Source organism: Ostrinia nubilalis, chromosome 14, assembly GCF_963855985.1.
Source record: "Ostrinia nubilalis chromosome 14, ilOstNubi1.1, whole genome shotgun sequence".
NCBI classification, from domain to species: Eukaryota; Metazoa; Arthropoda; class Insecta; order Lepidoptera; family Crambidae; genus Ostrinia; species Ostrinia nubilalis.
Window position 1 is genome coordinate 9,772,226 of NC_087101.1, and position 26,976 is coordinate 9,799,201.

Below are 26,976 nucleotides of genomic sequence, written 5' to 3' on the forward strand. Positions count from 1 at the left end.
GGCCAAGGGCTTAGCGCCAATAAGCAAGCAGAATGGTACATTGCCATGTTTGTTTAAATTACAAGCTTTGCTTAGTTTGGGACTAGAGGCGCTATGTAAAATAATTTCTTACTTCTGTCATCCCTGAACCCGACATCATAATTTTTACCTCTTTATTTTTTTTTCAAATCGCAAGGTTGATTTTCTCTAAGTATACCGATCTCGACCGTGATCAGTGACCATAAAGTCAACGGGTCGATTAGACACGATAAAAGCACTAAACGATATTTGTTTACTTTTAGTGCGACATCGGGTCGTAAGGACCTGATAAGTTTTTTTTCCAAATATTTACTGTGTTTGACGAAACAATTGCAAAACAATATGTATCTTTCGTACTACTGAAAAGACCGAATATATCCATCCCGCACCAACGCATCCAGCATCTAAGGTCAATTCGACCCGATAACGCAGTGTGAACGTGTTAAGTATGCTTTTTTAATAAAAAATAAATCTTTGAACATCAAGTGCCTTTAAATAGTTTCCATCCTTTGACTACAACTTAATAAAAATAAGTACCATAACATTATTATTTTGAAGATTATTTGATATAGACAAAAAATAATTTATACAAATCGAATTATTTAAAAAAGTATCACAATATTGAATATTTGGTGCTCATTTCTTTTATTTTTGAGGACCAACAAGTAACGATCAGATATAATTTTTACATCTCAATATTTTTTTGCGTAGTTATTTTATGTCTCAAAGAAAGAGGATCAATCATTAAAATAGATGACCATATAGATTTTTTTATTTGCCGTTTTTGCTAATTTAAAAAGATCATTTAAATACATGCCTTTTACTAAGTAGTATATGCTCTTAAGAAGTTCCTACGTATAGTCGTATACCCACTCGTGTAGTGTCCACGTAGTACTAATTAGTGCTGGAGTGCAGCTTTGAGCTCGCCGCTAGCACAATCTAATCGCGGCCATCTGAAAGGCGAGGCCAATTTGTAGCCACACTTAGTAGTAACTTACCACCGGGTTTTCATGGTGTAACTGACCTTACTGAAGAATTTTCCTATTGATGCGAAAAATGCCATTAACTGAAGAATTTTCCTATTGATGCGAAAAATGCCATTAAATTCTTTCAAGGGAAGGAGACAAAAAGAAAAGCTACGAGTAATTTTAAAATATCTTTTTCATTTTGCCTATATTGCTATATCGGCCTAACCATATTTTTCAACAAATATGTACTGTAACTGTAACTATTATTAAATAAATAAATTAAAATAATATTTAAGTAAACATATTTTACAGAAGAAGAATTAACGTAACTTACAATGTTGCATTAAGAAATATGTATATTATATTCTAGCTTTCTACGAAGTAACGAAACTCCTCTACACTAGTTTACTATTTTGTATTTTTGTATTTTCGTGGCCATAAATAACTTTCATAATATTCTCATATTACACCGTTAGCAAAAATAATTCATAGGGAGCCGTTACATAAAGTAGATGCGCGCGTGTGCGTGACTTTACGCGTCGGTACGCGCCGGTTACCGCGTCGGCGGGACGCGACGTTTCCTTTGCGTTAAGAATGAAATTACAACTGGCCAGTTTTTTGTCATTTGTTGCTCAACGTAGAAAGAAGGTTATTTATATGATCAAACGAACTTACCAAGTGAAGTTCGATCTGAATTATCCTGTTTTCGCCGAAGAGATTTATTTTACCGTGTAGTACCCCTGTACGACAAGCCAATCCGCACACAATATTCAGCGTAGTAGTAGTAAAAAACAAAAGAGCGGGCAACCCCACCCCTACCACGCTGTGGGCTCGGTGTCCGAGCGGTCTCATTACATTTAGAGAAGAGATGACATTGACGTTTACCTCCAGGGAAGAAGATATAGAAATCTTCGGGTTGGGAGGGACCTTAAATCTCTTCGGCGAAAACAGGATAATTCAGATCGAACTTCACTTGGTAAGTTCGTTTGATCATATAATTATCCTGTTTTCGCCTCCGAGATTTATTTTACCGTGTAGATGTTTAGAGCATGGATCAATGTCCATGTTAAATGGTTAAGAGAGTAAATGTCAATGTACTAAATACATAATAAAGCAATATTTTTGTATTATAATCGTATTGCATCACTTATTCATAACAATAACAAGTATTACGGTCTCAACAAGATTTTGTTCATTATATACATTTATATATATAATAATATTATTATATACATTTATTTGTACTTCTATTAACTGTTAAGTAGGTACGACTAGTGATTGTAAAAAGTTGCCAAGACAGTTGACAGAGCATTCTGTCTATCCAGCACACTGGCTAATTGTGTCAACGTTGACAGCGGCGCAAACCGCAGGCAATACTGCCGCGTGTCGCGTGCTGTGTGGGCCGAACACCCTCGTGTCGACACTCCTTTCCTATATTTATCCAGTTTCATCTCAGAACTGAGCTTGACGACGGTAGTGGTTAACACCGAATCGATCACAGTGACTGCAAGGCTAACAGCTGATTGTTGTTAAATATAAGCTCACTTACATTTTAATTAAATAAATAAATAATGTGGTTAATTAAAACTTATTAATTTATTTGGATACAGTTTGACCAGTATTCCAAAACAGTATTAATTTGGATTCCAAGTAACACTGTTGCGAATAAAAAGTTTGGTTTCTATTTAATAGCAATCTTTTGATTCTTGAAACCTGACCTATAAATTATAATATTTATTTAAATAATTATACACTACTACTTTTTTATCACCGGAAAATTTTTAACAGGTTATGTAGAAATGTGTGAAAATTATAAAGTAAAAAAAAAAAATTAAATTTTTATAAAGTTAATTTTTTTATTAAATTTTCTTTAGTCCCTATTTTACGCGTCACAGCTGGGCCACTCCGCTGCTCGTTCATTCAGTAGAGTAGTCGTACGCGCTCGCACATTGATCTGTCTGTCTCGCTCACGCCTTGACCACGCTTCCAGTGTTATTATTACTAATTTAGACCATTATAATGCAACATTTCAAGTAATTTTGAGTTCTAATAAGTGTTTCATTACACTTACGTACTTCTTTACGTGGTATTCTGACTGTTAACACTAATTGTAAGTTAATAATACAATGAAATACCTACCTACTGTAAATACGTTACGAATACACACCAATGTGTCGTTACGAGGCTACTACGACTTTAAAAGAAATATGTAATTCAAAGATCTGCCAAAACAGCGGCTTTCAGTGTTATCATCACAGAATAATAATAATGTATTACTTAGCTACCTATCTTAGGCTATTTTTATTGCAACATTTCAAGTAGGTAATTAGAATTGTAATTGAACGCAGGGCAAAGGACGAAAACAGTAATTTAGTAATTACGTAATACGTCACGTTGTATTTCTGTGAGTTTTTAACACTAGTTAATAATAATACCTACTGTGTAACTCCAATTGAGATCGCGCGTCGTTCGTAGTTCGTGAATTTAAGATCCGCCATAACAGCTGAGTGGTGCGAACAGTTTTAGATGGTGGTTTTAGTAGGCGCTTAGGTAAAATAATAAAAATAATTCAACTTTCCCTTCATACTTACCCGGGCTTAGGATCGGCCTTAGGATCGGCAAAATTCAATGCTTTGATAAGCACCCTGCATAGTGCTGAAGTGTGGCTGTCCCGGTACAGTCGCAAAACTGCACTACACAATTTCTCCGGCCAAGAATAATAATGCACGTATCATTAACACGTATTCACGTGAGGTGAATTGGTAAGACAACGTAATAATTGCACGACACTATTGACTTGATTGATACAATGTTAACAAGACACTTCACGACCGATAAAGAGCTCGCGCGCGCGCAACTGACCGACCGCGGCCGGCGGCCGGCCGGAAGAGCGAGAGGACGGCGCGGGCCGCGGCCCCGCGCCGCCCTCTCGCTCGTGGCTCGCGGGTGATAATGGCCGCACAATTACAAACGTACACCGCCGCCTTTAGGAAGCGTCGGGCCGGCAACGTCGCATCTCTCTCCATAGTAACGGGCGGCCTTGCGTTGAGCGTAAATAGTGCTAGCGACGCGTGTGTCCAAATATTACCAATTTTGGGATGAAATTTTGAGTAGCTTTATTTAACTTTTTTTTTTGCATAAATAGGATCAGTATCAATAACTCATTACCCAGTTTTTTTTTTTCCGGTGATAAAAATGTAGTGGTGTATATTTCAATAAATTATATGATTTCACTAACGATATTGCTAAGCGGTGGTTATTTAATGTTATTATAGGATGCACCCGACTTTAGAATATGCTAAGAAAATAGAGTAAGGTAGGTACAATGATGCAATTGAGCATTGTAAAAATATTTATTTGTCAGTCATTTGGTGTAGGTAGTGGTTTCGAAACGGACTACTATGCCGAGAGGTCCCGGGTTCGATCCCCGGCCGGGCAGAAATTTAATTGATACATTTTAATTTCTGTGATGGGTCTAGGTGTTACTATGTATAATATGTACTTATGTATATAAAAACGGTATTTAAGTATGTTTATATCCGTTGTCTAGGACCCATACCTTTGCTCAGTTTGGGACTAGGAGCGTAGTGTAAAATGTCGAAGGAAGGATATTTATTTATTATTTGCGGAGTGTATACTTAGCGGAGTCTGGTACGTTTTGTTTGATCCACGACTGCCAAATACAAAACTCACTGCCAAGGAAAGGTAAGCTTAAATGGGCAATATGGTACTACTGATGTACCTGTTGCCCCAGCATTCAATTTTTTTTTTTTTTTTTATATATATTTATTTTTTAGTGAAAAAACGTATTAACGTCTAAAAAAAATGGTCGCCATTCTAAGGCGAATTAATTGGAATTAATTCATGTTAATCGTGTAGAAATCTCTACGCCAGACGATAAAATATGAATTATGACTAAATATCAAACAAAGTTCAAGAAACAAAAAATAGGTTTATGTCATGTACTGAAACCAAAGCGTCTAACCATTTTCTGAGACAATATTAAACCAAGCTCCTACTCCGTGTCTTTATTCAGACACCTTGATTCAGTCAGCTTCAGTATTAAGACTGTGATGATTGAATTTTTATAATCATGCTAAGAAAAAATAACAAAATACTAATTCTCAATTTATACTTCATAGGAAGGGAAGAAAGACTCATTCATTATTATGAGTTTGTGGCAGCGTTATCGATTCGTAAAATAATATCGCATTATTTTTTGGTATTATTAAAAAATATCCTTAATCTAAACTAAAGGTTACAAGTAGTGGTAGTACTGATAGGTACCTACATAATACATAGTTTATTTTATGTGGTTGATTCGTTCTTTGACTGACCAAAGTCCACTAGTCCGGTTGTTATTACAAGTGGCCCGATTCTTTTTTGATGTGTCAATAATTTTCTATTACATTGATTACAATGTAATTATTATTGTGTTATATTTATAAAGGCATAGTTATTATCGCTTTAACGCATAATAAGATACTTTGCTTGTCTAAAAGATTTAGCACGATAAGTTATACATAAATAATTTATACGAACCAATTGTAAAACAGTACATGGAGTTAAAACTGACCTTTTTTTTTTTTTTTTTAGTAAATAAATAATAATAATGATGATGAAGCCTTACTTTGTAAGACTATCAATAGTATTATTAGCATTAATCATACATTGATTAGTAGGTACAAACCTACATAATAGTTTTTCCAATACAAGAAAAAATTACGTCATCTTATGTACCGATACCGATACAGTTTAAGGAAGCTATTAGATTTTATCTATTTATAGATACAAGCTGGTGAGACGTCATGAATAGAAAAAATAAACTTTGTAAAAATATCAGGGCTAAAGAAAGGCCGCAAAGAGACAAACAAAAATGTTGCCTGTTTGTTCAGATACAAAACAAACATCCGTTAAAATAAGACCATAATTCTATTTGCTTTTCAGTGGCTATCGTGTTTATGTAATAAACATATATTAATATGTTTCTTTAAACCATAAATGAATCTTTTGTTAAAAGTTTAATTGCGGTTAAAATGTCATCCCTTTTGAAGTGCTTAAACCACATAAACTTTGTTTAGCATCTTATATAAACGCTATCTAAGTCCACCATCTAGGAACATTTTTTTTTTTTTTTTTTTTTTTTTTTAACAAGTGGGTAATCTCAGAATGTACTCGTGTCGACGGATGCGATTAAGAAAATTCTTAATATCAACGTCTCTGCACCGACGTATATAATTATTTGTTATGTATAATTAATTATGTTTACTCTCATGGTTATGAAAATTCATCTGGGTTCGAATCGGGAATCGAATAGGTATCTCGGTACAATAAATTCTGTAACCGGATATTAGGTACATTGCATTTAAAATAACAATATTTTAAGCGGCCAGCACATACCTGTACATAGATGGCGCGTCGTCTAGGGACGCGGGTTACCTTGGTGTTCTGGTCGGTCTTTAATGGCGCTTCCCGCGTTGCGCTGGCAGCGCTGGGCATGCGGCGGCGGCGGCGCGGCGCTGCGGCGTAAATAACGGCGCCTGCGCTTGTGGAAGGCGGCGTGGTTGCGCCGCGGGCGGGTGATAGGTCTTAGGCCCATCATACCATACAGCAGGGCGTAGCTTGTCGGTACGGCCTCTGTATAAAGCCTCGATTCACACAGTTATGCGAACGGCTAAAGCTTAAATTATATATTCAGTGCAGCAGCCTGGATTAGTTGTCATATCAAATAAATACCTCTTTTCCCGTTTTAGAGGATTATAATGAGTTATAGTTGTCGACCGTCGATGTAATTGGTCGACCGACCGGAAATGTAGAAAGATCTTTGTAAGTTTCCAACAAAAAAATGTGAGACTGATAAGTACTCACAATCACAATGTCAGTTAATATGAGTCGTTGCATAGAAAAAACGACATATTGTCATACTTCATATATAAAGTAGGCATTTATTTCCACTTCGACTCGGTTCGGTCAACAAACCGGCCTAAGGTTTATTTAGGATCTTTTATTCTGACCTTATAATAGCAAGTAATGAATCTACATAAATGCACTTTGAATTTTGATCTGATACTTATTTCTTTCTTACTAGCCTTTGTATTTAGACCAATATCGATTGGTGTAATGTATAAAAATACGAAACAACAAAATTATTCAGTTACCCTTTGTAGCATTGAACAATGTGTATGGCCACAGGGTCATCGGTCGTTATAAAAGCAGGCGGAGGCTCGACTGGGGCGAGTGCGTCCGCGGCGCCGGGTCATCATGCTCCAAGACGGTTGATGGTTCATAAGGTGTAAGGCCAAGAAGGCAAGCTCTTAATGTGGGTAGTTTCATACAAACGCAACATTTTTCTGTATTAGCTCATTATGTTCTGTTTTTACGGCTTTTAAAAATGGCCGAAAAGAAGATACTTAACTCGTAAAAGTGAATAATATTACAATACCTGGCTATCTCGGTAGTTAATATCTCGTTTTTACTCGCTAGAGCAAAAAACGGCTACTGGTTAAAAAATAACCGAACATAAAGTGGCTGCTGGTTAATATCTCGTATTAACGCTACTGGTTAAAAAATGACCCGCAAAAAATGACCGAATATAAAGTGGTTGCTGGTTAATATCTCGTATTAACTCGCTAGAGCAGAGAATTGCTACTGGGTAACATCTCGCATTACCTCGGAGAAAAAAATGGCTACTGGGTAACATCTCGCATTACCTCGGAGCAAAAGAATGGCTTCTGGGTAACATCTCGCATTACCTCGGAGCAAAAAATGGCTACTGGTTAACATCGCGCGTTAACTTGGAGCAAAAAATGGGTCAAAGTTATGCGTCGTGTCACAACGCTTATAATAAAAATGTACGAGCACTTGCACAAAATAGTTGTTACAACCAACCTTATGTTGGGTCTAATTCTCGTCACTACACTGCACAACTTAAAATAATTACGTTTTTTGTCGGTAAAAACGTCCTGGTGACGTCACTTAAGCATTTTTCTTATACTGCGTGCGGTCGTTGCGCGTGCGCACAAAGGAATGAGACCGCTCGGACACCGAGCCCACAGCGTGGTAGGGGTGGGGTTGCCCGCTCTTTTGTTTTTTACTACTACTACGCTGAATATTGTGTGCGGATTGGCTTGTCGTACAGGGGTACTACACGGTAAAATAAATCTCGGAGGCGAAAACAGGATAATTAAAAATCGAACGTGCAGAATTTATTTTCATAAGTCAATGAGGTCATTGATCTCGTGTGCAGGTTGCATAAAATTGTGAGACGTCACAAGATGCATACAGACAGACATGAGTGATTGTTGTCGATAATAGGTATCTGCAGATTTTACTCTTTATTACAGTATAGAGTAGGGTAATATTTAGTAATTAATACTTTTGGATGGCTTTTCTTAGACATTCAATCGACACCAAAACACTAGGCATTATGGCATACGACTTAGAGCTGCGATAAGCGTTTTTGCGATTAAAAAAAATCAAATTCAAAAATGTTTTCTTGCCTTTCGCGGTAGTGTCACTAGTTCACTACGCGAAAAAGTTGCATGAGATTTTAGAATTAGGAAAGGTTTATTATAATGAACAAGCAAGAACAAAAATTAATTCACGTTTTTTTTCGTGATTTTTTTGTACAATGATGCAAAGGCTCACTGTTGAATCTTCAGACTTTCTTGTGTTAATTTTTTTACCAATGCTTTTTGAAACTTTTTGTCATAAGAACAAAGCAAAGGCATAACCCTTTACAGCCCAATCTCCACTTTTTAATCTGTGCCCCATTCTAAACTTATTTTATTTCCCCTCGTTTCCAGGCCGCGAAGACGGTCGGGTTCCAGCATCGTGGTGCTCGGCGCGGACGAGGAGAAGCGGCCGCCGCCGGATGACGACAGAGAGATGCTCACGATGCTCTCCTTGTCTTCCGACACCGGTGAGTTCTATTTTTGAATATTTGAAACTTTTTTTTTTTGGAACTCTGTCAGGCTGACCGGCCAGAGCATAGGGGGTTAGAGTGACTGAAGCCCGTATCCACAAACATTACCATGAGGTCTTACAGTACGCGTGGACGCACAGGGTGACACATGAACCAATCACAGAGCTCTATTCAACGCTGTGCGTTCGATTTGCTGCTTCACTTAAGCAAGCATCGTTTGTGTATACGGGCGTACGTGTTGCATAGGTATTAATAACTAAGGCTGAGTTGCACCACCTAACTTTGACGGTAACTGTGACGAGAACTGCTTTTTGTATGAAGTTTGACAGATTTTTGACGTTTGTCAAAGTTAAAGTAAGATGGTGCAACCCAGCCTAAGATGAAATACTTAGGTATTAATGTTTCGACTTTTTGTCTATAAAAAGGTGTAACGTAATATTTTTTTGCAATTAGGCTTTCAAAAGCACTGTTGCGCGCAATAATGCAATATGGGTAAAATTGCAAAGAAACAGAGAAAAACTCCTATATGATTTCGTTCGTTCGTTCATTCGTTTCAGCCGAAAGACGTCCACTGCTGGACAAAGGCCTCCCCCCCAAGGATTTACCACATATTAAAATTCCCGCTTGTTACCAGAGAAATTAAACGAAATCTATTTTAAGAACAAAAATTAAATTAATTGAAATGCATGGCACACAAAGTCACAGTATCAGTATTTCATGAATGCATTAATTGAAATAACAATCGAATGTTGCCCAAACGCGATCATTTGTCATTGAATCGATTTATGTAACGAGCACTCGAATAATTGAGCACTGACACGCTTGAAAAATGAATTCCCAGTAAGGTAATCAGATTCAGTATCGTGGAATCAGTGCACGCACGTCGCAAAAAACAATGACGTGAACGCACGCCAATATCGTCACTGATTGAATTAGCTGAAGAAACAATTGACTGTGTATTTTTAAGAAGAGATTTTAATTAACTACCGGCTGTTCCAATCTCGTTGAGATGGGAGATAGAACTGGTCTTAATTTAATAGTTTTTAAGAGTTACCTATAATTAGACCTTATTTATGTGCGGACGAAGGCACGTCAGGTTAAATACTACATCAAGATATCACAGCAGGTTTTACTTACCCAATTCAAGAACTTTTGATAGCGAGTCTCCAAATCATTATAAAAGAAATTATACTTAATAAAAAAAAGTTTCATTAATTAACCGCTTACTTTTTAATAACAAACGCGCTAATAAAATGTTTTCATTAAACTATACTGTGTCAGTGGTACAATTTGGGTTAAAGTCAGTAATATTAATTAACTAACGTAACAATAACATCCCAATCTGACAGCAAATAGATTTTTTTGCGTGTCTACATAACTTTGATGACCTTCCAAAGAACAATGAGACAAAAAACAGGAAGAGTTAAAAGTATGCTTTTGTTCAACGATTCTGTTTTTATACATCATCGTACACAATTCGATTCATAAGCTTTTTTCTGCAGCGTGTGTAATATTCTATTTATATTTTAATCCTATAAACAATTTGAGTCATAATAAGTAAACTAATTTTAAAACATCTACTATTAATGTAAAAGTGCTTTTTAAAAGCTTATTTGCAGAAAATAAATTACTTTTATGACTTTTATCCTTTTCGCAAATATTGGGATGACTTGGACAAATCAAACACCATTCACTGGAGTACGTCAGTGGTCAAAAGCCATTCGATCCATCATTTCTGGATAAGTCCGCCGATACAGCAGCCCTCTACCTTCATTTTAATATCTGCCGGTCAATTGAACTACAGATTGATGGATGAGCCCGAAGATTTATCACGAATCGCTCGACACATTGCAATGCGACCCAAAATGTGTGCTGATTTGAGCACACATCGATTAATTCGATTTTGATTTAAAAGTATGTAGTTACTACTTACTTATCATATTTTCTGTGTCATGTTTAAGGGTTTTAAAAGTAAATTAAAACTTGAGTTAGGAAATACCGCAATTTATAAGATAAGAACTATTATGATACTAATATCATCAACAATTAACCCTACATATTTTTATGGAAAAAAAACCTAGAGATAAGATATTGGATACATCCTCCAAATATCTACAGAGCTGAATTCAATTCAAAAGCTGGTTAAAACTTAAATTCATTTATCTAATTTTAAGATGAATAAAAAAATCATTACCAAGTAATAAATAGGTAGGTATTGGTAATAATTTTTCGGGATGTAATATGTAGATCAGACATGAAGAGTTAACGGAATTTTCCTGATTTTCCCGTAAATTAATCTTAATTCATTCAACAGGCGGGCGTTAAAATTGTTAAATCTAAAAATATGACGGGGCGATATCGTCGGCCGTCCGGCGTTGTGTTTCACCTAATTGGTTGATAAGTAAGTGGGGCGCGCGGTTACGGACAATTTGCGCGGGTCATTTGCGCTTTGACGGGAATTACTCCACGGTTATTAATTTTCCCGGGGCTAAACATGTAGCCCCTTCCGTAATTGACTTCAAATCCTTACCCAAACGGGATTGCTTCCGCGAACGTTTTATGGACAAACGCTTTATAAGAGGAACATTATGAAACCTTCGATAGTTTGTCTATTAGCTAGTTGTTAACTGGTTCTTTCTCTCTGGTTCCAGGTCCCCACCGCGAGATGGCGGTGGACGTGCCGGACAGTTTCATCGCGAGGAACAAAACACCACCCCGCTACCCACCACCCCGTCCTCCGCAGGTACGCCTCCGGGCCTCCAGGGACGACGAACCGCTCCTCCTGTCCTCCGGAGGATCGGGCACAAGTTTCGGCAGCAAGCAGAGTACCGTCCTTCAGAGCACCATTGATATATCCGGCCCCAGTTCAGATGGCTCGGGCAGCTTCAAGAATAACAGCACCATAGAGTTGTTGTCGCTGCCGCAGAGCTCGGATGGGTCTGGAACGAGTTTCGGGAGCAAGAAGAGTAAAGGATCGTCTGAGACGGCCAAGTGTGGTGACATGATGTCGGAGAGATCGGAGTCGGTGGCGTCGAACGCGACGCACAACTTGAGCGATCACAAGATCCAGCTTCTCATTTCTAACGGGGAGGATTCTTTGCTAGACTGCAGGGAGGGTGTGACGTACTCCGCGAGGACGGACTCGGTGCTGATCCGAGAGGCGGTGTACGCGTCGTACAAGCTGCCTCCTGGCTTCGACACCACGCCGGTGCTCCTCGGCCGGGAGGTCGCCGTGGACGTGCCGGACACCTTCGTCCAAATAGTGAAAACTACCCCCAAATACCCCGGTACCGTGGACAGAAAGAGCGTCGCGTTTCAGGTAATGGGCACTCAAATGCTACGCATGGACTCATTGCATCCGGGCGCATCGTTGGTTGGTCTCAAGGCTTAGAGAACTCCTTAGGGTTGCTTCGTAGGACTTGGTTTTTAACTTGAGGTAATCATGGGCAGCTTCTGACTAACAGGTGAAGGTAAATTTAAGAATTCTTTTAGTCACAGTAATTTAGCTAGACGATTACTGTGTACCTATATGTTACGCTGAAAAGCTTTCATAGGCAAACTGAAATATATTTTGCTAGCTAGATTATTAGTGTGACATTTTAGATAAGTAATTTTAGTTAGTTGTAGGTACATATTTTATTATGATGGATACTATGATTACTAACATGGTTAAGCATTTTGGTACTAACGGGCTGTTAGGTTTTAACTCAATTTTGGGTATTTTTAAGTGATATCATCTATATTTATCATCTATACTTACAACGTACCTACTTAATACTTAAAAAATCATTATTGTAAACACGATTTTGTTGTCAAAAACATTACTACATTCATTTTATAATGCTATTTATTACTTGATGTTTGATAACGTTAAACATATTATCAATAATATGTTAGCTAACTAATTATCACCTGATAACCTAGTACTACTTAGATAAACTTTTAATTCATCCTAATGTCACTGTGTAGATCCAACGACATAATCATTATTCACTATCATCTAATCATTATGCAATTTCGACATGACATCAATCACTCATCAAAATCATGCTTAATGCACTGAACGCTCTGTCCGCGATTCCAAAAAAAATATAGAATATTAAGAAGAAGTTCAACTAATTGGATAAGTTATTTTTCTTCTATTCTTTTTTCGGCAAATACGGAAACTATCTAAAAGTAAACTCCTTACAAACCCCATAAACTCCAGTAATGTGGCTCGCAATATGCAATACCTACGTTTACACTGCGGCACCCATTGAGCTACGCAGATCGCTCGCTTATCATGTCGGATAGCCTACTGAAGAAAGCCACGTAAAGTAGGTAGTGTAAATAGGTATTTACTATTTTTCTTTGACTTACTAAAGTTAAAATTCGTTTTAAATTTTTTTCGAAGTCTTTTTTTCTACTGATTCGTGATCAGAATAAGCTACTTAATCAACTCCCTAAATGTGACGAGGATTGAAATCAACACCCTGTATAATTTTTAAATTTTTTGTCAGATAGGACTCTATCTATCATGATAGCGATTACCGCAAATAAAGCATTTCAGCATGTTAGCCAATACGGCTTTATTGGTGCTTATATCTTTGCACAGACTTGCCAAAACCGCAGCCATTTATTCTGATTTGTTTCTACTTATGCCCCGGATACATTATTTTCGCGTAACCGGATTATTATTCAGTTATAGTGCGGATAAAGATATTCTTCGTATTATCTTTGTATCCCTTTCTCTTTGGACATGAGTGGGTTTGTCTATTTGGCCGAGCAAGTCGTAAATGTAGTAAATTAAGATACATATTAATACAATATTATTATTTCTAATTTAATTTAATGACAGAAAAATATAAAAGTGTTTGATGAAACTGAAAATTAAAAATCTACACGAGGAATTAAAATACGCTACTTATTGAGTTTGAAATCTTGAAGTTTTAATTAACGTAGGTACATCTACCGGTTGCTTTTCGGTCCTATATTTGTATAAAAACCGTCTGGTTTTCATTGAAATCGTCACTAAAATCTTTTCTTACAGGTTCTTACTATAAGCTTCATTTTCAGCCTTGATCTATATTATCTTAAGCGTGCATGATAATTTTATAGTATACATATTTAAAGGATAATACCAGGATAATACCTGTGAAAATACCACGTTTTACTTAAGAAATTGTATTCATGAAATAAGCATTTTTCAGGAACGCAAAAACAACTACCTATTGTAAATATGTATTAGGACATTTTTAATGTCAAAGGAACCTTTAATAGGTCAAATAAATAAAACATAATACAAAAATTACTTTCCTAGTCATACAGTTATTTTTACATTCCTGAAATTTTAACTGGGGCTTAAATCAATGGGGAATAAAGCATGTTTGAATGTTTAAAGTTATGTAAGGATATTTTACTGTGTTTATTTGTCTAAGTGAGAGAATTTAACATAGGAATTTAAGTGATTTACTAAAATACATTATAGATTATATTGATTGGGTTATGCATCAGACGAGGTTGGAATATTGTATCGCAAAGATGCATCTGTTGCGTATCCTAATCATTATTATACAATGATCTATTATATTATTATATCTGATTTTTATGTAACTTTTTATAACTCACAAGGTTTCATTCTTTTGAAACACAAGAATAACCCAACGATAGTGAATTACGTTTTGTATAGCTGCGCTCAAACTTAAAATATGAATTCAGCGCCATCTACCGCAGATGTACGGTACCTCGTTTTAATTATGCAATGCAACTAGAACCTTTGGTGTAACACCAGTGTTTTTTCAGTGTTGCTGAAAAGTTTTCATAATTATTTATTAGAATTATACCACGTTTAAACTTAAACTTATTGAAAAGTTGTTATTGCCTATCGTTGGGTAACTTATAATCAAAACTGAATAGATTCTTCAGACATGTGTAGTAAGGGAGTCCAAGTCTTACAAATCGCAATGGTCGTGTGTTACATGATTTGACTTGTAAGATAAGTTTATAAAATTATTGTTTAGGATTTACCTCTTCAACTGGAAGTCCAATTTATAATTTATTCTAAAAGTCACTTAATGTCATTACTTAGAGAAAGACTTTCCATAAACTACCTGCTTAGTGCTTACTAAGGCCACCAAGACTTGACTATTTGTTTGAGAAAGGAAGTACCTAAACAATATGAGGAAGTTAACCTAGCCAATAAGATTTGACAATCTTGTAAGAAGATAAGACAAAAAGTATAATATAACGTTTTGCAATTAAACTATCATTAGTATCACAAGGAACTTAAAAGTTTCTTGTCGTTTCATAGGCACGATATTTGTAAGAGTCAATTATGCACAAGCCTCTCCGGTCTCATGCAAATCCAACGCCCTCGGTTACATGTTAGTACATATCTGAAATCCATCTAAAGACACATTTTTGGGGTAAAAACCTTTCCTTTAATGAAATGAAGGTTAGAACTAGGCTTTTAAATGGTGCCAATATTGGTGGGAAGTGGGGATGCATACATTTGAAAATGCTTGTCGCGGGAGGTGCGATTTATTTGATGTCGAGTGTAGTCTGAATACTTATCTTCGTCTACAAAATTGTCCAATCCAACTAGCACAATAAACTCCACTGACGACCAACCAAGAGTTCGTTATCTCAAGGATCTAACTTAGCAAAAACTTGCTGTTTTCTAACTTAAACTGCAACCCCAGCAGGTGAATGGCACGGCGAAGATCACGACGCCCGCGCTACCGCCGCGGGAGGTGCCGCGAGACGCGCCGCCGCGGCCGCCTGCGCACGACAACATCACGAAAGAGCAGATGGACTCTATCAAGAAGTATCAGGTCAGTGGCTTTCTTTATTCATCATCAGCAGGGCTATGATGCATGTCGTATAGAGTTAAAGAGGCATTTAAACGATTTTAGACGATAAACCCTTAAATTTCTCGCCGTGCCTAAAGACATTCATAAGATTATGGTGGAATGCATCCTAGACCAGCAGGTTTATGTAATGCAAATGACATCGCAAGAACAGAAGGACTATATTAAAAGTATAGGGTCAGTCTTTTGCCCTTCATCATCAGGTAATTTAGTCTCCACTGCAGGAGCACCTAATTTACCAGAGACAAATTAAAGATTTGACATAAGTACGCTGGCACAAACGGTTAGAGCTGATGTTCGCATAGAAACTTCTGGCCTTAGAATTTTTAGAAAAAATCTATCTCAGGTGCTTGCAGGGCAACTGCTCAGTGAAGTACGCAGACCAGTCGAAAGTTTCAATTACTGTCAAATACAAGTAGTTCTAGGACAAGAATAAAAAGCTATGAACAAAGCTAGGGATTGCCTCTTTTCTTCTCAACTATACTACATTTGAGTATTTACACATACAGACACCATGTTTGGGAGTAGATAAGTGATCCTTATGCCAAATATGACAGTGACGTTTGACATTAGGATGCCCGTTATTTGGTACCGTTTAGTGACACGACTACATGTTGATCCAACCTCGGTGACCTCTGGACTAGTATAGTGAACTCACTTTTAACACTGGCTTTTTAAAACTTGGATCCCAACGGTTATACTCGTATACCTAAGTAAAAAAATGTAAATAACTAATTACTACCTTAGTACCTAACCATAAACATGAAAAACTCTTTAGCTTAATCAACTTGTAGTGTCACATCAAAATTTCCTTTTACCTAAACATTATTTTTAAACTCTTTGTAATGTAATTTGGGGCATTCCGTTAAGCCACATATTTGCGTACATTGAACTATACAGGGTGTTAGGTAAATGGGTATATGAGCCGACACTAGCCCATGTTAACATGGTCATATAAATGGTATGGTGAAGTCAGAAAATTGATATCTTCATTTTAATTATTTTATTTTTCATACAAATCGGATTCTATAAAATTTATTTTGTATGAAAATTAAAAAAAAAATTATGATATCAAATTTCTGACTTCACCATACCATTTATATGCCCATGTTAACATGGGCTAGTGTCGGCTCATATATATACCCATTTACCTAACACCCTGTATACAATAGAGTTGTTAACTGTTGTCCGTTTGTGTACGTTTGCGCTTTGTTTTGACTTCCTGTGGACATTGTCGGTTACAGTCAACACATCACATTCTTCAAATATGGAATAATTGTGATGACATCCATGTTGATCGATTTCCATGTTGAGCGGTCTGCATCCAGCGCTTCCCTGCTACCTTTACGATGTCGTCGGTCCACCTTGTAGGTGGACGTCCCACGCTGCGTTTTCCGGTACGCGGCCTCCATTCCAGAACCTTTCTGCCCCATCGGCCGTCAGTTCTGCGTACTATGTGCCCTGCCCATTGCCACTTCAGCTTGCTAATCCGTCGGGCTATGTCAGCGACTTTGGTTCGTTTACGGATCTCCTCAGTTCTGATTCGATCTCGCTCGGGGGAGGCCTATGTTCAGCAGTGGACGTTATGGCTGAAATGATGATGATGATGATGATGTGATGACATCATGGTACCACTATTTAGTGATTTTCGTCCTAAATTTTCGTTCGTTTCAACCAAATGATGTCCACAGCTGGACAAAGGCCTCCCTCAAGAATTTTCCATAACGATCGGTCCTGCGCTGCTCGCATCCAGAGGGCTTAGTGTGACTTTACATCAAACGTCGTCACTAGTGAGCGCATAAAAAATGTCATTAAATGCTCAACATCAAATAAACCGCACCTTCCGCGACGCGAACTTTAACGATTTTCTTCTGACACAATAATCATGGTGCCCCAACAATATTGGTGTTATTTGAAAGCCCAATAAATATCCTTAAAGAAAAACACATTTAATTTCTTAATAAATGATTAAAATATACCATAAATGTGACTTGAAAAAATACCTCACTTTGGGCCCACCTATGGGATCAATTAGACCATTTTTTATGGTTATAAAACCAAATAATGATTTCACGTGTCCTCTTTAACAGATGGATAGCAATTAAACCCAACTTAACAGTTTTATAGCCATAAAAGTTGGCTCTAGCGTAACTACCTATTTTTTGAAGAAGTGACTCTGGATCCTTCTAAAGACACATTTTTGGGGTAAAAACCTTTCCTTTAATGAAATGAAGGTTAGAACTAGGCTTTTAAATGGTACCAATATTGGTGGGAAGTGGGAATGCATACGTTTGAAAATTCTGGTCGCGGGAGGTGCGATTTATTTGATGTCGAGTGTATGACGGATTGATCCGATAGCGGAAACTTGCAAGAACTAAAATTTTCATATATTTTTTAACGCGCTCACTAGTGAGGACTTGATGTAAAGTTACACTAAGCCTCAGGTTTTAACCGTGTCCTAAATTCCTACGTCCTAAAAGTAATTAAACTAATGTTTGTTGGACTAACATTAGTTTAATAGGTCCTAATAATAACCTAATAAGGTCCACTTCATAATTGCTAGTAAAACCCATACAAAAATTTCATATTTTGGGATTTATCTGAATATTCGTATTTGTTGTTAGCTCGTAATTAATTTACTAACAATGTGTTGATGCTGTCGTGAACTCAAAATTAAACTGTTCAGCTTAGTTCAAGGATGCCAAGTCGCCCGCGTAAAGTTTAAACCCTTTAATTTAATCAAGGGTTATGGCTTCGAATCCCACTGGAGTCAAATGCTTGAGCAAGAACATTCATAGCCAGAGTTATGGATTTATACCTCTCTAACTAACAATATTAAGTTGCGTGTATCTATAATTTGAGTTACGTACGTTATAAACGTTAATATTATTTATCCATTGACCTAAATTGTTTTACCATTTGGGTATAGTTACTATAGGTTGAATTCTATGGATGTCCATTGCCCATCATGGGGGATTGTAAAGTATGACATTGATATTAGATTTAATCTGATTTCTTAATCATTAAAAATTATTCCATCCTAGACAGCATCTCACTAAAATATCAGGTGCGATTGCGGTATTTGTCAAATACCTGCCTTGTTCTGCATAAAAAAGGAATTAAAAATGTTTCAATATTCCCAAATTAGAGTTTTTAAATCTGTGACAGATAAAAAATCTATTTATGTTTCGTCGAAACCTTTTTCGTTTTGGTTTAAAAATAAAACGCTTTTAGGACGCACCACCGTGATCCGTTTAATGTGCCCCTGCGGCAATTTGATAAACGTTTTACCGAGCTGGTTTATCTGGTACCTGCCGATGTTTCATTATATCCATACTAATATTATAAATACGATACTATAGCTGCCGTTTTCACCCTTACTAGTATATCTTAAAACCAATTTTCGTAAGACAACATAGCCTATATTTTCAAAATAAATCGCTAAAGGGGTTAAAGTATGTATAACGAAGCCAATCTTTATCATATTAGTAATATGAAAACTATTTTAATGATTTAGCAATAAATAAAGTGTATTTTATCGAAGGACGAGTTTTTGTACCAGCCCGAACAAAATCTAAAAATAACTTAGGTACTAGCTATTTTTTAAAACAAACACGCTTTTATTTCTCCATTTTCTAGAAAATGTAAACGAAATATCTATTTTACTGTCTCTTGTTTTGTATCACAAAAAAGCGAAAAAAGTAACACTTATGTAAAAGCTTGTTTATACTCGCGAATTTTAACAACAGTTTTATTTTTGAAAAAACATCTCCGAGAGTTCATATTGGTGCCTTTCTGTTTATCATATCCAATAATATGTTTTAGTTCAATACCTACATCATAATTAAATTATTCGCTACTTTCACATGGGTACCTCAATTTATGAGTCTTATGTTTACACCTATTTAATTAAAATCTGAAGGTTAGTGAACTATTTTTAGTGCTTAAAAGTAAGTAATATTTTGTAAACTAGAACGTAGTACGCTTTAAACCGAAACTCCGTCTACTAGAGGTTAAATTGCGGGAAAACTAATAACAAGTTTGTGGCAAGTTCTCATGGCTGAAATAATAGTTCAGCTAGTTAGCGCCATCTTCGACGAAAATGTTGAATTTTCAAGCGTTTAAGAGTCCTACGTAAACAGTTTAAATTGAAATTAAACTTGCATTTTGAAAGTTTAAATTGATTTTGGGAATGTAGTTCATAAATACCTATGTTTAGCATAATAATAATATGAATGAATGTCAAAATTAATCCATTACATTACGTCATAATCAGCAATTAATTGCCTATACCTAATTATTCAACAAAATACAAAGTATTAGAATACAGTAATAAAAATACAAGAATAAACTAACTAAGGCCTTTGCTCAATTTATCTACTAGCTTAAATAATTTACAAGTAACAATGCACAATTTAACATAAGCTGGCATTTAGCGTCGTGGTGATGTTCAATAAAAAATACTGTTTATTTGTGTCACATCGGACCCTTAAACCGTATCGTTTCGAATGGGTCCGACTGATGTTCACGTTAATGAATGAAACAAAGGAACACGATACGCATTAACATTTCCCCGAACGAATATTCGCATGTACGCCGAATTTCGGCAATATCGGTTTCTGTTGAATGCATACCTACCTATCGATGCACGTTACGTAATACTCTTATTTTTTTATCTCCGAGCAAAAACCTTCAACCATATTTTTAACCGACTTCAAAAAAGGAGAAGGTTATATTATGCTCTACATTATGTATGTTTTTTTTTAAACCATACAATTCTGAATTTTCGGGTAGTTATCTGTAATTCAGAATTATTTTGATAAATTTTCTGATTTTAAATTAGTAATTCATTATGGTTGATAAATATCTTTTTGGATCAGTTAGGTCTTGTAGTGCTTTTTTTTCATATTCGTTTGTTTTCAGCCAAATAAGGTCCACTGTTGGACAAAGGCCAAAAATATAAAATAAGACAAAGGTCTCCGTTTTCAGGAGTACTTACACAATATCAATTTTAATTGCCTAATGTTATTATTGAAATTACAGATAAGTAACGACATTAACATAATGGTTCCTGTAGGGATTTTAGTATTCCTCTATTTTGCGTTATTAAATAAAGCAAGCTTTGTAGGATATTTTATAGCGTGTAATTGAATAAGACAGTAAGTGTGTCTTGGCTCTGATCCCCTGTGCGTGACATAAATAAATTGTAATCCAATTTGAATATGTATTTGCGCCAATGTTTGTTATACCGCTTTGAAACATACTTTACTTAATAAATACACTTGTTTCGACAAGATTTAAACGGTATAAAGTTAGCTGTCAAAGTACTAAATAGTTGGCATCGTCCACTGTTCGATTCAAGAGAAATTCCTCACAACAGGATACCGTTGAAGATTGAGTACCTTTCCAAGTAATTTTCAAGCCTTCCTTCCTTCTATTTGTGAATATTGTTAATTTAAATTGTTTTATAGTCATTATACTGAACACAATTAAACCTACCTCCTTTATTTATTTAAGTATTCGCTGTATTTAATTTTTTTATTTTTTTATGTGTGGTGCAATAAAGAGCGCAATAGTTTTGTTGTTATACATGTATGTGCACTGATCCTAACTTGGTCTATCTTTAAGCTCTAACTTCACACCTTGGCCTGAAAGCCTTAATCGGCCATATTAAGACATCCCCGTTAAGAAAATCACGAATTCCTTCTACAGACCTAAAGCTTGGCTTTCTATCCGTTTTAAATATTAAAGACCCGTGGCCCAAGGCTTAAGTAGGGCCTGTAATTAGCGGCCAAGTCAATCCCCGCCGCAATCGAGTTGTGACTGTTAATTGACAATCTGCTGGCAACAAGAGCAAAATTTAATTTGCACCACCATTACGTAATCGCCCGTAAATCAGTTTGCGTCAAAATCGGATGATGGAATAGGGTTTGAAAATATATGACATCCCCAGAAGGATGCGTTGGGATTTGATGTGTGACCAAGTTGATTCCAAAAATTGCTTGGATTCCGGAATGTGCTACTTATTGAAGAATGAAAAATCGCATGTTTAATGCGCTGAATTTAATACTCAATAATTTCATGCAAATAATTATGTACAAGATGTGGAATGAGAATATGCTAAATACAATTTTGGAGCCTATCACGCATAGCAGTTTAGGAGAGGGGAGGAATTTTTCAAAATTTCTTATAGGTAAATCATTTAATTGGAACCCACATTCGTACCTCTACTAAAATAGTGGCATAACTCAAACATCTGCTGACTGAAACGACGATATAAATTATTATTTGGATCATATCCATCAAGCGCATAATAGTGATTCGATTTGCAGTAAAATATGATAGCTTTGGTGCACTGACATGCTAATAACGGTGCACTAATATGGAAGATTTATATTGCTTTGCTACGAATTCTCAATGAGGGCTGCTGTATTTCAGGACTACTCGCTAGTGCAATACTAGCGAGTAGAAATAGTCAAATTAAGGGTGAGTGTAATAGTTATAGAGAATGCGTCATTACAGATTTACACAGTACAGTCTTGCCTGCTTGTATAACTTTCTTTCAAATAAAAACTATTCTATTCTATATAAAACTTTATTCTTTACCAAATAAACTATTGGTAAATCTGCTCTCTCACTTCATAAAATTGGTAATAGAAAACACAGAAATATGAGTATGTTGGTACAACCACTTTTTCATGGGTTTTCGGGGCACGATTCTTCTTTAATATTATAATTTTGTTATGAAATTGAATATGTATATTTTTACGCAGAGTATTTTTTCACATGAAAAATGTTTCCTTTTATGGTTTTCATTATAGCGATGAATTCTGGGAAATAATTTTATGCTTTTAAATATCTGAAAAAGGGTACCCATTAGTGAAATAGATATGGCATGCCGATCAAAGTGAGCGCGAAACAAAAAAGCTTATATTTAGGTAGGTAGGTATCCGATATTTTGTATCCAGGTTATGGGAAATTTCATTTTGCCCAATCTTTTGTAGAATAGAATATTAATTGAGGTCTTTAGGCAAATACAGAGAAATATAGAGAAATATAACATTCACGTAATGGGTTGCACCCTGCACTACGTGTCGCCCTCAGGCATACTAATATTAGTTTCATAGTTAGGTAGGTGCACTTACCTAAATATTATTCTAGCCTATTCATATTGCTCCTTTAGACTCTATTATTTTGAACGTTTGCTCTTTCACTTATCTGATTTGATAACACTTGATTGTAAAATTTCACTCAACCCCGAGTGAATTCCATTGTTAAAAGCATTAAATTCAATGGAGCCGCAAGTGCCGAGTGTTCGCGATCAAACCTTCTGGTAACATGTGAACAGTTACCTACATTGCTCGTTTTCAAATAAAATTCCAGGCCGTGAGCCGTATTCCATGGTGGATGCGGTACTTATTTTGAAAAAAAAAATGGACGCTGAAATATTTTTGCCCATTTTTGAATTTTATAGCTTTGGAGTGAATTTTGTGGTTTTTCGTATTTATGCAGCGAGCATTTTATGAAGCAGTTTAGAAGATGGGTGCAACTTTTGTCCCATATTGTACTTGTTTTTCGTTTTATTATACTACCTCTTTTTTATAATGGTAGCTATTCAACTTTAAAAAAAAAGGTGGAACATAATTAACCTTCGGAAGGCAACAGGGGTGACCAGTCACCCCACTAGTTCAAAAAAGTCTTCATACGTTTAGTTGCAGTTCTTGTGTCTTTCTGTCGTTTGGTCTATTCTCTAATTGGAGGGAGAGCTATCAGTCGCATGCGTCAACATATCGCGTTAGGTTCATGTTTTTGATATTTTGACACTGCTGGGGTGACTCATCACCCCTGTTGCCTTTTACGTATACTTTATTTTTTCGTGTTGCTAAAGTAAATGGTTGGTTTTGGAGTAGAAATGGCTTTGTTTTCGGATGATCAAATCGAAAAATACTTTCATGGACTTGCTGATGTCAATTCCCATAATAAACGCTGCTCAGATGATAATAAGATTTCTAAAATTGAAGACAATAATCTCAGTTGAGTCGGAGGAGGAATACTTTATTTCCAATAGCGAAAATTGTTACGACGATGACGTTATACTAGCACAATTCAAACAAAATGTGCTACTATGTAAGAACAGACATGTTTAGTCTTCTTGGTTTCATCACCTTGGAGTCAAACACCTCGACGAAATATAGTAACTCTTGCGAGAGATGCGAGAATTATAGAGCAATTACACATGGCATTCTAAATATGAACTAGGGACCTCCTGAGGGTGCACCTTCAGCAAAGTTATAGAAGCAGGCAAGGTTAGTGCTGTCTCAAAGAAAACTGAACAAAAAAGTTATGACATCTCGTATAAAATGTCAACTACCCTCATGCCTTGAAAATCGAAAAGATATTTGCTTTAACTGTGCTTTATGTTAAAAATTAATTTATTAAAAATTTATAAACTGTTGAATGAAAGCATTTTTAGTTTTATAATGAAACAAAGTAATAGATCTAATCATTAATAAGTTTGATTTTTCCTTACAAAGCTATTTTATTTCAAATTATATTTGTGGGGTGACTGGTCACCCCTGTTGCCTTTTACGTATACAAAAAAAGTGTTGCCTGCCGAAGGTTAATTGTAGCGCACAATCTCGTTTTCAAACGCAATGCGTGCTTAGTCGTTGAGCAGACCTCTTCGTACTCCGTGTTGTTATGCTAGGGCCGGTTCGCCGACTGGCAGTCAGGCAGTGTGCCGACCACCTCTCTCGCGGGTGCACGCGGTCGCGCGGGAAAACTGTGACATTCTCAATTTGAATCTGAGTCAGTGCCGTGTTCCCAATTTGAAATTGTTTTCTTTTGTAACGAATAGCTTGGTTTGACAACTTGAAAGAGTTTCGAATTGTTTTGTTGCCAGTCCCATGTATGGCGGATTTTTGTGTCTTGTTTTCTAACATTCATATTTTTGGTTTGGTTTGAACGTAAAAGTTTTGGAAATTACAGAAAAACAGTGAAATATCCCAAAAATGACGGTTTCATAATTTTAAAACGAGTGATCGTGTGGAATGTAAAATAACCTTGGTGTTAACATTTGTTCGATGAAATTCAACAAATAACTGAATATTGTGGAGTCGTTGAAAATTAGCCTTGTCCGAATCCATTGTTTGGTTAATTACTCATCGTATGACAAATATACAGTGTCAGTGTGTACACTCGACATTGGCGATATTAATACTCTGTGTAGATACCTACTTGCTAGAAGATGTGTGTTTTGATTGTCTGCATTCAAAGTATGGAAAACTTTACGTCGATATTTATGTTGATGACCTTACACTAGGTACCTATGTAGGTTAGGTAGGCACTATACCATGTTGAGTAGGTAAATATTTACGTGTCTTTAAATAAATGAAGAACTGTATGCAACAAATGTAGAGATTTTTGAGAAACATTAGCCGTATGAATTGTATGGATTAGCATTTAAGAAACAACTCTATCTTTTTTATCCCATTGTGATTTTTTTAAAATTTCAGCTGCTTTTTCCCAAACTCAGTAAATGTAGTTCAAAATATAGGTTAGGGAAAGTTTTCTAAGCACGGTTTCCTATAGCTTCAGGGTACTTACTGCCTCATAAAAAACACAGTATTTATTACCTACGATATTATTTATGATAGACTGGTACACGTCTCTGAGACATCTACAGCAAAACATTTCTATAGAGCTCTACCAAACCATGTCAGACGAGAATGGAAAGACTTCCTGCGGCATCAAAATGAGGTTTTATCAATATTTGTTGACAGGACCAGGAAATAAATGGCATTGTCCTATCTAATAGAATGTCTCGAGAAATAACTGACAAACGCAGAAACTGAAAACAAAGGGCCTTATTAGGTACTAATCAACACTCAAGTATGAATCTGCACTCAAGATTCAAGGTGATTGGTTAAATATTGAAATTCAACCAATCCCAAGCTTTGTTGCTTGATGAGCTACCTTTGAATCTGGTTTTGTGATTTCTTTTAAAATTTGAGTCTAAATGTTTACGAACTAAAAAAAATCGCCAGCAGTAAATCACTAATTCATACTTGAATTTCTATGAGAACCCATCACACGTAATTACTAAGAAAAGATGTGGGTGATTTATTCAATTTTTAGATTGTAATTTAGATACGAAATCCAAATTAACCAAATATGGCCATAAACTAGCACAACAAGGTTAAAAGGTCAGTCTATTCAGGCCAAGAAAAACGCGGTCTAATCAATGTTTAACCGACTTCAACAAAAGGAGGAGGTTCTCATTTAATAAAACTCCGTTAGCTAAAAAGCTGTAGTCGACACCTTTATCAAACACAACAATGGTCTAAAGAAAAATCATTGTATTTGTTAATCCATTTTCAGAATTTCGTTCTGGAGAAGGCCTTATCAAAAACCTATTTATTTATTTAAAAATATCTTATCATAGTTTTACAAGTTTTGATATAATTTATAAACATACAGTTCAGGAGAGCATTTTTTTCTACAAGCATTTTCTTCCAAATAACATATTATTATGATACTTTTTTTAGATTTTTTAAACCTGACCTTATTAGGTGACTTCCCTAAGTAACTAAACAGACATACTGTAAAATGAGGTGTATTATACTAAAATTATTTCCTTAAAAACGTCTGACTCTACTTATGAAGATGAGTATGATTATAACATAACATAGTATACCAGGTCAGGCGGTCCCAGACTTCCGAGAATTGACTTAACATTCACTTGTTGGACCATATCCAAACCTGTTCTTGACTCAATCGGATTGTAGATAATGTTGACAGAATGCTAACAGCCGATTAGCACTTTCATAATTTTCGTAGATTGCGTTTGAGATGACAACTTTTTAATGAGTAAGGCACCATCTAACTTTAACCATAATAATAACGATAACCGGTGCTTTTTGTATGGAGTTTGACAGTTTTTTAACGTTTGTTAAAGTTAAAATAAGATGGTGCAACCCAGCCTTAGTAGGTAATTAGGTAATCGACCGGTCTAGATGAGAACTTTTTAACCAACTTCAGAAAAGAAGGAGGTTTTATGTTCGCTGTATTGTACACCATCGGTGATGTACATACAACCCAAGGGTGCGAATCATAGATTTTTGTCCAAATTATTATAATAGGTGGATAACATACTAGATACCTATTTCAATATGAAATGTTAACGCCTTTATTGTCATCGTAGCCTACGAGTAAAATA

At 36.0% G+C, this 26,976-nt stretch overlaps 1 protein-coding gene across 1 annotated transcript in view; it reads left to right on the plus strand.

The window, feature by feature from the left end:
• Positions 1–26,976, plus strand: part of LOC135078267 (uncharacterized) — a 156,558-nt gene that overhangs the window by 66,632 nt on the left and 62,950 nt on the right. Inside the window, exons 6-8 of the mRNA XM_063972866.1 lie at positions 8,792–8,907; positions 11,562–12,229; positions 15,591–15,722. Coding sequence (XP_063828936.1) covers positions 8,792–8,907; positions 11,562–12,229; positions 15,591–15,722 — 916 coding nt within the window. The remainder of the gene's footprint in view (positions 1–8,791; positions 8,908–11,561; positions 12,230–15,590; positions 15,723–26,976) is intronic.